The 14712-nt window shown below is 39.1% G+C and overlaps 1 protein-coding gene across 1 annotated transcript in view; it reads left to right on the forward strand.

Annotated features, from left to right (window-relative positions):
- The first annotated feature begins 761 nt into the window (after positions 1 to 761).
- The window catches only part of abhd3 (abhydrolase domain containing 3, phospholipase), a 37983-nt gene continuing 24032 nt past the window's right edge, over positions 762 to 14712 (forward strand). The window contains 1 exon segment of the mRNA XM_052023081.1: positions 762 to 923. Coding sequence (XP_051879041.1) covers positions 762 to 923 — 162 coding nt within the window.

A 14712-nucleotide genomic window follows, 5' to 3' on the forward strand; every position in this document is an offset into this window, starting at 1 on the left:
GGACACTTGCATGCATCCTTAATAAATACTAAAGTCCACATACAAAATATAATGGAAGAAGCTGAAATGACAGTGTGACATAAATTGGCAATCAGGAAAAAAATCAGAAAAAAATGCACAAATGTAAGTTGTTTAAAAAGGCATAGATTTTTGTCCAGAAGCAATGCAAAAATAAAATCACCTGCAATTAATAAAGAATAGTGAACAGTGCAATGTGATGGTAAGAATCACTTGTGGCAACGAAGCCTCCATCGTGAGTTTTTCAGTCTGAACTGCAACATTATCTCCGCACTTGAAGATAAGGTACATTGAAAGACAAATTGCCCCAAGGCTTTTTTGTATTTTTCAGAACAGCTGGCTAAATAGAGTTGGATGCACGACCTGCTCTTGTCCTAAAAATTGTCTCTTCTTTGCTGCAAATTGCAGCCTGTATTTTAAATTTTTCTCTGAATTTAGTTAGCAACAATTTACTCATGCTGTAAAAATGTAAAATGTCCCATTGTTTGGCAATAAAATAAGCACATTAATGTAAATGCAGTTTTGTGAAATGCTGAAGAAAATTGCAGTTAATATGATTATTTCTCCAGCAGGTGGCATTTAAAGGCCTGAGCAAAGCCTAAAATCTATAAATAGAAGTCAAAGAGGATTGTGCTAGTGTATGAGGGTTGGGCTGAAGGACACAAGAATCTGGTTTTACAGTCTCTTATGTTCTGATGCAAAGTGCAAGTGGCCAGACCTCATTTTATACCAATTGTTAAGCAATGATTGAGGCAACCTGGAATGACAACTCACTTACCAGAGATCTGAGTGTATATTTAGAAAATCAGGTCAAAATCAATCTGTCAAGTTCAGGGGTAGGTTTGTCTCTTGTTTTGGGAATCGCTGCTGCTTATGTCTGTTATTACCTGAGCTCAGTTGCAAAGGTAAGAAAGTGGTTTACTGAATTTAATCCAACAGTTCTATGTAAAATCTGTCTGCTGTAATGTCCTAAAAGACAAAAGATGGTGCTGCAAATCATTTAATGCTTTTTGTTTTCGTATTAACCATATTTTAAGATGTGTTTGTTACTTTGCCAGGAAGAGGGCTGCTGCTAAATCGATCCCTGTATGGGATAAGATTAAGTGATTAATTCTCCACTGCAGATATTGGTCTCGTTGCAAAAAAAAATTAGTTTTATTTGAAAATCTCCACTCACATTTCCACCTCTGCTCTGTCAGGCTCAGGTTTGTCACTTTCAGAGTAAGGTAGCTGCATTAAGATCCGTAATATCCATCCTCTCATGCTCTATTTTTCCCTGGGCATTACTATCTCCATCTCACACTGCTATTTTCTCACCCATGTTTGGCATGATTCCAGGGCCAGGCGCATCTCTTCTTGTATTCACACGTTAAACAAATAATACAAGTTTTGAGTAAATCTGTTCAGTGATATCTGCTCTCTCTGAGTTTTATAAATGGAAAGTACATGTGTGCAGAGAAATGATCACCACTCATAATGTACTAATAAACTTCTCAGTTTTTACTGCTAGTCCAAGTCCTCTTCACATGCTGCAAAATGTTTTGTAGAAATTCTACCTTAATCTTACTCTTAAAGCTCATAAAATCATGAGAACTTACATTAAGAAATGAAGGAGAAATGCACCAATAACTGTGATTTTCATTTTAAACTAAGTATTCAGTTCAATTTAAATAACTGCAATGTGTTAGCAGAAATTAAAGATATGCAACTGATCAGTCCTTATCCTAAATACACTGTACAATCCACATTGACTCCCTTTCACAACACTGGTTTTGGGTGCAGTAGGGCAATGGTTTCTGTGATAAAAGGTCAACATGCATACTGAAACCTAATGTCTAATTTTCCAGCTTTATTCCTTAGCAGGATGTTCTGCTTGTGAAAGCACAGATTTAGAAAGCAGATATTTAAAACAAAAAAAAATAATTTGCAGAAGAGTGAACTTCTGACATCATAGAATTTTCATTTATTTATTCATTTTTCGGGATCTGGGCATTATTAGGAAAGCCAACATTTATTGACCAGCCCTAAATAGCCTTGTGAAGACTGGTGTAGTCTACCTGTTGAAGGTACTCTCACTCTGCTGTTGGGTAGGATATGGAGCCGTGACAATGATGGTCTGGTGATATACTTTCAAATCATGATAATGTGCAAATTGAAGGGGAACTTGCAAGTGGTGGTTTCCCTTACAATGTCCATGTCCTTCTTGGCGGTACAGGTCACAGGGTTTGTGAGGTTATGCCAAAGTAGCCGAGGCAAGTAACTGCAATATGTTTTGTAAACTGCACACACTGCAGCCACTATGTGCCAGTGTTGGAGAGAATGAATAAATAGGGTGGTTGATGGGTATCTATTAATCAGGCTGCTTTTTCCTGGATGGCATGGTACTCCCTGGGAGTTGTTGCAGCTGCAGTCATCCAGGCAATTGGAGAGTATTCCATTACACTCCTGACTTTGTGGCTTGAAGATGGCGAAAAGGAATTGGCGTGTCAGGAGGTGAATTTTTTTTGCAGAATACTGAGCATTTGACCTGATCTTGTACCCACTATACTTATGTTTATGGTCCATTTGAGTTTCTGATCATTGGTGACCCCCAGGATGTTGATGATGGGGACTCCAAAATGGAAAATACCACTGAATGTCATTGTTCAATGTCATTGAACAAGATTCTCATTGTTGGAGATGGTTATTGACTTGCATTTTTTCAGCATTAGTGTCATTTTTTTAAACTTCTTTTTGGGATTTGAGCAGCCATTGTCAACTGGTGGTGGAGGGAATGAATATCTATGGTGTTTGTTGGGGTACTAGTCAAGATGGGTGCTTTATCCTGGATAGTGTTGAGCCTTTTAAGAGTTTTTGGCTCTGCAAGTGAAGAGTATTCCCTTATTCTCCTGATATGTCTTGTAGATAGAAAGGGCTTGGGCCGACAGGAAATGAGTGATTCACCAATAGGATACTCAGCCTCTGGCCTGCTGGTGTAGCTGTGATAAGTTTCTAGTCAATGGTGACCCCCAAGATATTGATGGTAGGAGACTTGGTGATGGCAAGGCCATTGAATGTCCAGTACAAGTGGTTAGACTTATTGTCTAGCACTTGGCACCTATCAGCTCATGGCTGAATATTGACTGAATCTTTCTGAATGCAGGCATGGACTGCTTCATTTGATGAAGGATTGTGAATGGAATTGAGTATCTGTGAATATGTCCACTTCTGACTTTATGATGGAAGGAAGATCATTGATGAAGCAGCTGAAAGTGGCTCAGCCTAGGACACAACCCTTGGAACTCCTGCTGAGACGTTCTGGAGCTGGGATCATTGAATCCGAAATATGACTTCAACTATTTCCCTCCTGATGCCAATTGATATGTTTTACCAGGGCTCCTTGATGGCACACTTGGTTAAATGTTGACTTGATCTCAAGAACAGTCTTTCTCATCTCACCTCTTGAATTTAGTTCCTCATTTGGACCAAGGCTGTAGAACACAATGTCCATCACTTTGATAATGATTGAGAGTGGACTGATTGAGAAGTAATTAGCCAGGTTTGATTTGTCCTGGCTTTTTTGTGAACAACTCATACCTGAGCACTTCTGTACATTGTCAGATAGATACCAGTGTTGTAAATGCATTGTAACATCTTGACTGGAGGTGCAATTAGATCTGGGGCACAGTTCTTCAGCACCACAGCTCAGACGTTGTCTAGGTTCATCACCTTTGCTGGACCCAGTGCTCTCAGCCATTTTAAAATATCACTTTGAATGAATCAATTGGCTGAAGACCGGTTTCTGTATTGGTGGTGGATACCTTAGGACGAAGCCAAAATGAATCACATATTTGGCACTTTGAACACAGTTGTATGTGCTTTTGCCTTGTTTCTAGCACTCACTTGCTCACTCCACCATTGTGAACAATGGGGATTCTTTTGGATCCTTAGTCCTCCTGTTTAATTGTCCACCCACCATTTTTGACTGGATGTGGAAGAACTGCAGAGCTTCAACCTGATTTAGTGGTAATGAGTTAATTTAGCACTGTCTATTGCAGAGTCAGAATCAGATTTATTATCACTGACATTATGACATGAAATTTGTTTTGCGGCAGCAGTAGTGCAAAGGCATAAAAATATATAAATCACAAAAATAAATAGTGCAAAAAAAATGAGGTAGTATTCATAAATCGTTCAGAAATCTGATGGTGGAGGGGAAGAAGCTATTCTGAATTGTTGAGTGAGGGTCCTTAATGATAGATGCTGCCTTCTTGATGCATGTCGTTTTGCTGCTTATATTACATGTTGACCAGAGCTGCAGTATCAATAGGCTGGCACCTCATCATTTTTAGTATGCCCAGTGCTGCTTCTGGTATGCCCCTCTGCAGCACATTGTTGTTGTGCAGAGTTATGACACAAATGAAAAAACAATGCTTCAGTTCAGTACTCAGGAAGTGCTACACTGTTTTTACAGTTTACCTGAGACTCCACTTGCTCTCTCAGATATTCCATAGTAGAATAGGTTCCATCGTGCAATTTTGCAGAAGAGAAGAGGTGTTTAACAAATTTGATTTCTCAACCAATATCACAAGTGCTGATTAATTGGTCATCATCCTTGTCACTGTTGTTTTGGGAGCAATAATGCACAGTGTTTTTTATGTGTGGATTTCGCAGGCTGAGCCAGCATTTAATTGTCCATCCCTAATTGCCACTGAGAAGGTGGCAGTTAGTTTCTTTCTTGAACCACTGTAGCCCTTGATGAATGGGTATACCTACAATGCTGTTAGGGAGGAAGTTTCAGGATTTTGATACAGCGACTGTGAAGGGATGGCAATTTTCTTCGAAGTCAGGATGGTGTGTGGCTTGGAGGGCAACTTCCAGCTGGTGGTGAGTTTTTGCTGCCCTTGTCTTGCTAGCTGGTAGAGATCGTGGGTTTGGAAGGTGCTGTCTAAGGAGTCTTGGTGAGTTGCTGAAGTGTGTCCTGTAGATTGTACAAACTGCTGCTACTGCATGTCAGTGATGGAGTGAGTGAATTGTTGTGGATGGGGTGCCTATCAAGCAGGCTAGCATGTCCTGTATGATGTCAGGCTTCTTGAATGTTGTTGAAGCAGCACTCATCCAGGCAAGCAGAAAGTATCCATCACACTCCTGACTTGAGGCTTGTATATGGTGGACAGGCTTTGGGGAGTTGGAAGGCGAGTTACTCACCACAGTATTCCTAGCCTCTCACCTGCTCTCAGTAACCATGTTGTGTATATGGCTACTCCAGTTCAGTTTCTAGTCAATGGTAAACTCCAGGATATTGATAGTGGGAGATTCAGTGATGGTACTGCCTTTGAATAGCAGCTGGATTTTCTCTTGTCAGATAACATTTCCTGGCACTTGTGTGGCACTAATGTTACTTGCCACCAATCAACCCAGGCCTAGATATTGCCAGATTTCTTATATTATGGCAGTGAATACAACATAGAAGTTACAGATTTCCTTTTTGTGTGAGGCACTGACAACTCTATTGTCACTTCAAATGGAACCAAATGTTCAAAATGACCAAATGGGGTACAGTCAGCAGCCATTAAAATGCAAGTTAAACCACATTCCCTGACACCTTTTTGAATAAAGTTGTTCGCTGCAAAATTACAGTCAGTCAGTCCTTTAAATTGTTTCTATTAAATGCTAGGGCCATTCTTTATTCACAGTGGGAGTAAATACACTTTTGAATAAGTTTTGAGACAGAAGGACTGTATTTTCTTTATCAATTATCAGTGGAAGAAAGGTTACAATTTTTTCTTCCAATTTAGAAACTTAGCAAAATGATAGCATTTTCCTCAGGCTCATGAGCAAATAAGTAACTAGACATAATATTATGATGCAATAATGATGAAATCAGTCAGATACCAAAGAGCATTCAGCAATGATGGCTTAAAATGGTTTAATGAAGTTCAAAGGGCATTGAACGTGTAGATGTTATTTACCATACTGCAAGGACAGTTTAAAAAAAATAAACTGGACAAGTTTTATGGGGTAGTTTATATGCAAAAAAGGAAAAAGAAACTAAAAGTAACCTAATTAATGTTTTGTTTTGGAACAACTTGGAAGAAGATATTCAAGATGTATATCTAAATTTCTGACTTTGCCACCTATTGGCAAGGTCTTCAGTGAGAATGACAACCCATTTGGAATAAGCAACCACTTCATTTGCACATCAGCATAGTATATAATAAGCTGGAATGCAAGTTTCTGCAGTTCTTGCTGCATTTGATGTTGATCGGTCAGAATTTCTGGGCAATGTCAAAAAAGAAAACATGAGTTTCAAGCGCCACATCAAGTACTTTTGAAATCCTTTCAGAAAGCATTCCTCATTCGAACATCCTCATTTTTTTGTCACTTTCAACTATCTTTCTGCCTTATTACTCTGACATGTCATCTGGCCACCTCCCTAACCTGAAGGATCATAGAATCGTAGAGAGGTACAGCACAGAACAGGCTTTTAACCTCACCTACTTGGAACACATATAACCTTGTATGCGTAGCCTACAATCTGCTGACTCCTCATTTTAACGGTTGGAAAAATCACAAACTGTCGTCCTGGTGCATGAGGCCCTGCACTGTCAGCACTCATTTGGTAAATTTATCTTTGTGTCTTCACTGGCTGAAATACTGAACATTTCTAGCATTTTCTTTTTATACTTGAAGCAATCTTGTTAAACCCATACCTATAGCATAATTTACTGAATGATTCAAGTGATTCTTAGAAAGAAAATACATATAAACCAGATAGCAAGCTGCAATAATAAGATTGTAAAAAATGGTAGTTGCATAATGTAAGGGAAATTGTAGTAGAGCATTCTTGTTTTGAATCAACACAGAACAATATACTGCATTCAGCACTGCAAAGAAAATGTCCTTACTGTTGTGACACAAAAACAATGGGTAGGGGGAGATAAAACAGGCAAGTTGTAACAATAAAAACTTACAAATGCCGAAGGAGTAAAATATACTTTTATAGGCTGAGGTTCGTTTTTTGGCTATCATGTTCAAATGATATTATTCCTACTGCACTGAATGTATATTGAATGAAATCTCTATTTATCTCAATTTAAAACAATTGGTTCCAGTAAACAATTCAATAATAGTTCAGCATGGGACATTACCAATCAAAAAATAACTCAGCATAATTCTGCCAGTTTAAGAAATAAAACAACTGTAGGAGGAGCAAAGTGCAGAGCCAGCTTCAATTATAAGATTCTCTCCTGGGGCATAGTGTTATTTTTCTTTCTGTTGTCTAAATCCTCTGTTCAGCTACGTGCTTGTTTTTCGGCTTGCATAGTGATTTTGCACCAAGATTATCCAGAGTCATGGTCAAATCTTTAGTGCTTTACACTGCAGGACTTGCAAAGATTTGCAAACTAACAACAAAGACATTTACACATAGAATCAATCACAGATCTGTTGTATTCCCTCTATTAAAGGCACTAATACAAAATACCACTCTACCTATCACCAGCAGCAGAGATATTTTTATGAAACACATAAGTGTTTGTCTGTTAATCACCCAATCCGCTTAGCTGTTAATGAGCGGAGCTGGTTCCTTTGCACCTGTGTACTTACATCATGACCTTATATTGTATTATGATGCAAAGAGAAGGACATGTGGCTCCTGATTGATTCCCAGGCAATGTAATACTGAAAATGCAGGAAGAAATTTTAAGTAATGTAGCAGGCAATAAACTAAAGCAAAATTCCAATTTTGCTCAATCTGAAGCCTGTTCATTAAAATCTTAGATCAAACCCAAGTGTAATGATAGTGGTAATATCTTCCTGCTTCCAGTTGTGGGATCACAAAAACCTTAATGATTGCTTTCAAATGACTCATAGCATGTGATGGGGCCAACAGTTTGTCGATCATTTTCTGGGATAGGAAGCTTGTTCTATGCAGAACTAAGTAAAATGGGTGATTTTTCTCTGTAATTTACGTGGTGAATTCATTGAAACATAAAATTCGTTGATGTATTGACAGCATTGATGCTGGGAGATTCCTCTGGCTAGCAAATCTATTGTCAGCGTCCTGGCTAAGGAGTCAGCCCTTTCAGGCTGGAATGAAAATTTTCATTGCTCTTTTAAGAGTTACAAATTTCTGGAATTGTGTACCCAAGTGATTGAGCATCTTCAAAAGATTTTTACACACATGGGATATGGGAAGAGAGTAGGAAGGTAGAGTTAATATCAAAAAAAAATCAAACATGATTTAATTGAATGGCACAACAGAGTCAAAGGTCCATAAAGCCTACTTGTGCTACTGCTTATATTCTTAACAGAAAAGCTATCAGGGATAGAAGGATGCACAGAGAGTGCTTCTGGGTCTCTATTTTCGTGTTTCACTCCAAGCAGCTAATACTAAACTACCTGGAGGAAGAGGTTTGCATGCCATTACTTCCTATAAGGTGAAACCTAACAGCATAAATGGCAGTGATGCTTCACTCCCTGATGAGCTCAATGCCTTTTATGCACACTTTGAAAGGGAGAATAACACTACACCTGTGTGAATCCCCACAGCATCTGGTGACCCTGTGATCTCTGTCTCGGAGGCCAACGTCAGAACATCCTTCAAGAGGGTGAACCCCTGCAAGGCGTCAGGCCCCAACAATGTACCTGGCTGGATACTGAAAACCTGTGCCAACCAACTGGCCAGAGTGTTCAAGGACATCTTCAATCTCTCACTGCTGCAGTCAGAGGTTCCCACCTGCTTCAAAAGGGCATCAATCATACTGGTGCCCAAGAAGAGCAGGGTGAGCTGCCTCAATGACTATTGCCCAGTAGCACTCACATTTATTGTGATGAGGTGCTTTGAGAGGTTGGTCTTGGCTAGAATTAACTCATGCCTGAGCAAAGACCTGGACCCACTGCAATTTGCCTACCGTATCAACAGGTCTACAGTGGACATAATCTCACTGGCTCTGCACTCGACTTTGGAGCACCTAGACAACAGCAAAACATACATCAGGCTGCTGTTTATCGATCACAGCTCAGCGTTCCACACCATCATCCCCTCAGTACTAATCAACAAGGTTCAAAACCTGGGCCTCTGTACCACCCTCTGCAACTGGATTGACTTCCTTATCGGGAGACCATGGTCAGTGCGTATCGGTAATAACATCTCCTGCTTGCTGACGATCAACACAGGCGCATCTCAAGGGTGTGTGCTTAGCCCACTGCTCTACTCTCTCTACACTCATGATTGTGTGGCTAGGCACAGTTAAAATGCCATCTATAAATTTGCCGATGACACCACGGTTGTTGGCAGAATCTCAGACAGTGATGAGGAGGCATACAGGAGTGAGACAGATCAACTGGTTGAGTGGTGTCACAACAACAACCTCGCACTCAACGTCAGCAAGACCAAGGAGTTGATTGTGGACTTCAGGAAGGGGAAGTCGGGAGAACACACACCAGTCCTCATTGAGGGGTCAGCGGTGGAAAGGGTAAGCAGCTTCAAGTTCCTGGGTGTCAACATCTCAAAGGATCCATCTTGGGCCCAACATAATGATTCAATCACGAAGAAGGCACGGCAGTGGCTCTACTTCATTAGGAGTTCAAGGAGATTTGGTATGTTACCAAAGACTCTTGCAAATTTCTACCGATGTATGGTGGAGAGCATTCCGACTGGTTGCATCACAGCCTGGTATGGTGGCTCCAATGTGCAGGACTGAAAGAGGCTGCAGAAGGTTGTAGACTCAGCCAGCTCTATCACAGGCACAACCCTCCCCACCATCAAGGGCATCTGCTTCAAGAAGACAGTATCCATCGTTAAGGACCCTTACCACCTGAGACATGCCCTCTTCACATTACTACTATCAGGGAGGAGGTACAGGAGCCTGAAGACCCACACTCATTGTTTCAGGAACAGCTTCTTCTCTTCCGCCATCAGATTTCTGAATCGTCTATGAACTTATGAATACTATCTTATTATTTCCCTTTTGCACTATTTATTTTTGTGACATAGTAATTTTCATGTCTTTTATGTCTTGCACAGTACTGCTGCCGCAAAACAACAAATTTCACGACATATGTCAGTGATAATAAACCTGATCCTGATTCTGGAGAAGAGAGAGAAGAGCTTCTTGCAGAAAACCCTTCTTGCACCACAATGTGAACGTCAACTCTGCTCCGAAGGAGGTGCTCACAGAAATTTGCTGCATTTTGTAACCGTAATACACCACAGTTGATACCGGTTAAGATCTCTTGCCATGAATTTTTATATAGCTTTGGCATTCCAGGCTGTTGCTGCAGACTCTTGTAACTTTTCTCAATTAAGAAATACAATGATAAAATCTCTCAGAACTATCTACATGACACTCAAGAGAAAATCAAAAAAAACTGCAGATGCTGGAAATCTAAAACAAAAACAGAAAATGCTGGAAATGCTCAGAACAGATGAAGGGTTCCAATATGAAAAGTTGACTGTTTCTCTTCCCACAGATGCAGACTGACCTGCTGAATACTTCCAGTATTTTCTGCTTTTGTTGAACATGATACCAGATAAGAATGGAGGACCAACTTTATCCACAATATTGCCTCTTTATCTCTCTCTTGAGACAATGAGGATGCAGTCCTTTGCTCTCTGTTCCCTTGGGAAGCCTGTAATCAAAAATCCCTGCACGCTGTCTTGCTGTTGGTCTCTATTGTATTTAGAACTGGGTTGGAATTTAACCTGGAAAATAGTCACTGAGCTACTGAACTATTTTATGGTTAAACTGAGGAGTTTCAGCAATAATAAAGAAAATATACATCCTTTCCTTTTGGTATTTTCATTGACATTTTTGAAGCAGAATAGCCTGTGGCACTTTCACCATAGAAATAAGCTTTTGTAAGTATGTATGTGTCACCTCACTAGATCACTCAAATTGCAACATGCCAGGTAATTATTTATTTATTTATATTACATTATTTTGCCTATTAGTCAATATTAAGGAATATTAATAATATGCAGCTGTTGAAATTATGTTTTCATATCCCTATCACTCCTTATTCCATTCTTCATTATGTCATAATACATTTCAATATTATCACTGATAGTGAATTATCTTTAGATAACTGGCAGGGCTACTCCACCTTACCTTTCCTATTTATACAGCAATATTTGACTTTTGACCTCATTTTTCTATCTTCAACACTCCAGACTTTTCCATTCATTTCCATCTTCCATCTCCTAAGTACTGCTCTTACTTTTGCTGACGTTCACACGACAGTATGGATCAAAATGCCGTTACATTCATCCTGCTTCTTCAATCCTAAAAGTTCCTAGAAGTACCCATTGTTTGTAAATAATTCCAAGGTTTTCACCTCCACAATTCTATCTACGAATCCATTTCATGAATTGATCACTCTCTTAATGAAGTATTTCCAGATCTGCTCTAAACAGTCTATCAGTAACTTTATCTTCTGGCTTTTTAAATATAGTTTTTCATAACTTTTTGATATAACTCTAATTTCTCAGATGTTATCTTTAAAAGTTGAACAACTCCCAGTCCCACCCATTGTGTCTCTGATAGGTACAATTTATGATTTCTCTGTCTTGTCTAATTTCCTTCGTGGGCTATCTCCCATAAAAATAATTTAGTGGTCTATCAATGCAACATTAAGCATTGAATAAACTGAAAGTTCCCGTGGGATTGAACCTGGAGTATTTTACCTCAACATTTCCTCAGCCTCAGTTGAACTTTCAGCTTTATACCTACCCTGGCAACATAAACACCGCAAATGAGATTCATTACACAACAGTCCATGACCTCTGACCTGCAGAGCACATTCCTGCTTCCTGACATGACGTCATGAATAGGTTGAAGGAAACGATGATTAAGCCATAATTTGAGTTGAACCAAAGGACATCAGTACCTTGCATTACAGCCTCCTGAGCCTCAGGTGCAGGGTACTGGTACTTAGCCTTCCATTTAAAATAACTGAACACCCTTACAGTAATCATTAATCTAGTATGTAACATGAATGAATTGTTCAGAGAATTGTTAGTACATTTGAATATTAATCTACCTGATACCAGGGCAAATTGGATCCTTGTTCTTGGATGCAGTGCTGCCTACTTATATGTGTATTTACACTTCATATCAAAGGTAAGCAGGTTTATTATCTTTATTGAGTGGTTTTCGTGTAGTATTCAGGTGCTTTATTAAGTTAGGTATTTATTGATAATGATTTAATTTCTACACTGCGATAATTTTTAAAAAAATTATCTGTGAATTCTTATAAGCTAAACCCAATGGTGAATTTCCATGTCTTGATAGTAATGTTAGACTATTTTAATTAGGATATAAGTATAGTTTAAAATGTTTAACATATTCTTAAAAATGTTTTCCATGTTTAATGATTAAATGAATCACACGGTAAAGGAGCTCAGATGAGTCATGTGTAAGAACATCTCGTTTACTGAGCAATAGCCCACTAAGAGCCGCAGGTTCAATGAGATGTTCAGTGACCCATTACCTAGTCTATCCTAAATAAATTGTGGTTATTGCTATAGCATAAATTAAACCTTAAGTTTATTTGAAAGGTTCATGATTATGATGCCACAATGGGATATTGGTTGAGGTGATTACTTATGAAGTTATAATGATTTATGAGTATATGACACAGCTTTTAATCACATGATGGGAATCCTGAATGGATTATCTTTTTCAAGCTTGTTCATAATATCTAAACTACGTTTACATGTGGAGACAGTATGGACAGAAAACTTTCTTGATAGAATGCTGTGGAAAAGGTAACCCAGTAGTTTGCAGCACAGTTTCTGTCACTGGTAGACTTCTGCAAACAGCTTTAAAAAAAAAGCAAATCTGTAAAAGCTTCTTTGAAGAAATATGGAGCTAAATTTGGAGCACTGGAGAAAAGATGAGGGAAACACAATCTTATGGTTACCCCACAATCATCTGAGGCAAGGCCTAATATTCATGATGTATTAACAGAAAATGTGGGAAATATTCAGCAGATCAGGCAGCATTTTTAAAGAGCAAAAAGAATTAATGTTTCAAGACAATATCTCTTCGTTGTCTGATTTAACTTTGTTCTGATGAAGAGTCAATGCCTTGAAATGTTAACTCTTTTTCTCTTTGCATAGATGCTGTCTTGATCTGTTGAGTATGTCAATCGTATTGTGTTTACATTTCAGATTTCCAGCATCTGCCACTATTTAATTTTCAATAAAATTCATGATGTTGGTTCATTATCATGATCTTTGCAATCTGTAGGCACTAATTCTTCACATCCGCATCTCAGTTTGCACAGTTAACTGCTTTAACATATTTTTGTGAGTAGCTAGAATCAACCCAACATGCAATGCATTGCTGAAAGTCAGTCTACTACTTTTTAAAGGGGCAATGCAATTTGACTGAAACCGGGTGGTGCAAGTCATTCTGGGCATGATTGCAGTGTTTGTAGAAGATGCAACATGGAAGAGAATGGACACCTTGATTTTCAGACCATTCTGGAGTAGATAGACGGGAGAAATATCCTCGATTTGCATGAGGTGAGGAACCCTTCCAAATACACATGGTGAAAGCTCCAGAGGAGGAATAGCTGTTGAGCTGAATGCTAGGAGTCAAGACCTGAAGACTTGGATGCAACAAACTAAAAGTTCAATGACTGACAAATAAAGTCAAGGGCAGTGAATGTGCCTGCACCTCACCAGCTAATTCAATATGCTTTTCAGTGTAATATAAACTCATCTACCAATAGCAAACTCCATCAGCCCGGACCTAACATGTATGCTCTACCGAAATTTTGCATATTACCACCTCTCCACTCTCCACATCCACACTTCACAATTGCATACTCCACCAGCTATTTTCACTAAAGGAGCTACATCATCTGTATACACTGTGTGACATACACATTCCTTGTAGGATAAGATAGAAGTAAATATAATATAGAAATTTGCCAGATATAGAAGTAAATTGGCAAGACACATCAGCTGCTTCACTTTATTCCTTCATTAAGAAAGGGCTTGCAATAAGTTAGACCAGCCACAACAAAGCTTGTGGTTAAGTGAGAACAGACCATCGAAAATACAGGTCTTCATATTTAATTCTCCTCTCATCAACCCACATAAGCTGCATACAGCTTGAGTGTGCATCTCTGGACATTTCTCCCCTGTATGCTTTCCCTGTGCTTTATTCTTTATAATATTTCAAGTACTGCAACTTAGTCACATAGTTAGCAGAATGAGAGTGAAAAAAGAGAAAACACTGTCAACTGATTTGACAACTCACTGCCATCATCTCAGTCATTTCACATACAGTAGAGGTTAGTTCAGAAGCAGGATCACTAATGAATGAGTCACTGCATATCACATGTCTGCAAAAGGGTTGCCCAGGTCTCACCTCTCTGTCGGGCAAGTTTGCTCAATAGTTATGCTGCAGAGTATTAAAATGAAGGGCAGGTTCAGAAGAAGGCAAATGGCTATGCATAATCAAATGCTTGGTGTATTGGCAGGCCAGCAAGAAAGCCTGCATGAAATGTCACAGACCACGAAGGAGTCTGGCACCAATCTTGTCCAGGGCTTTGCACAAAACTTACAGCTGTTTCTTTTTTCACCTTAGAAGCACTGGGCAATTCCATTCAACTCTGTAGTCCTAACTATCATAGAATGTCTGATGATTGATCTCAAGCATTCCATTACAGCACAAGCTGAAGTCAGCCTAAATATTG

Source organism: Pristis pectinata, chromosome 9, assembly GCF_009764475.1.
Source record: "Pristis pectinata isolate sPriPec2 chromosome 9, sPriPec2.1.pri, whole genome shotgun sequence".
NCBI classification, from domain to species: Eukaryota; Metazoa; Chordata; class Chondrichthyes; order Rhinopristiformes; family Pristidae; genus Pristis; species Pristis pectinata.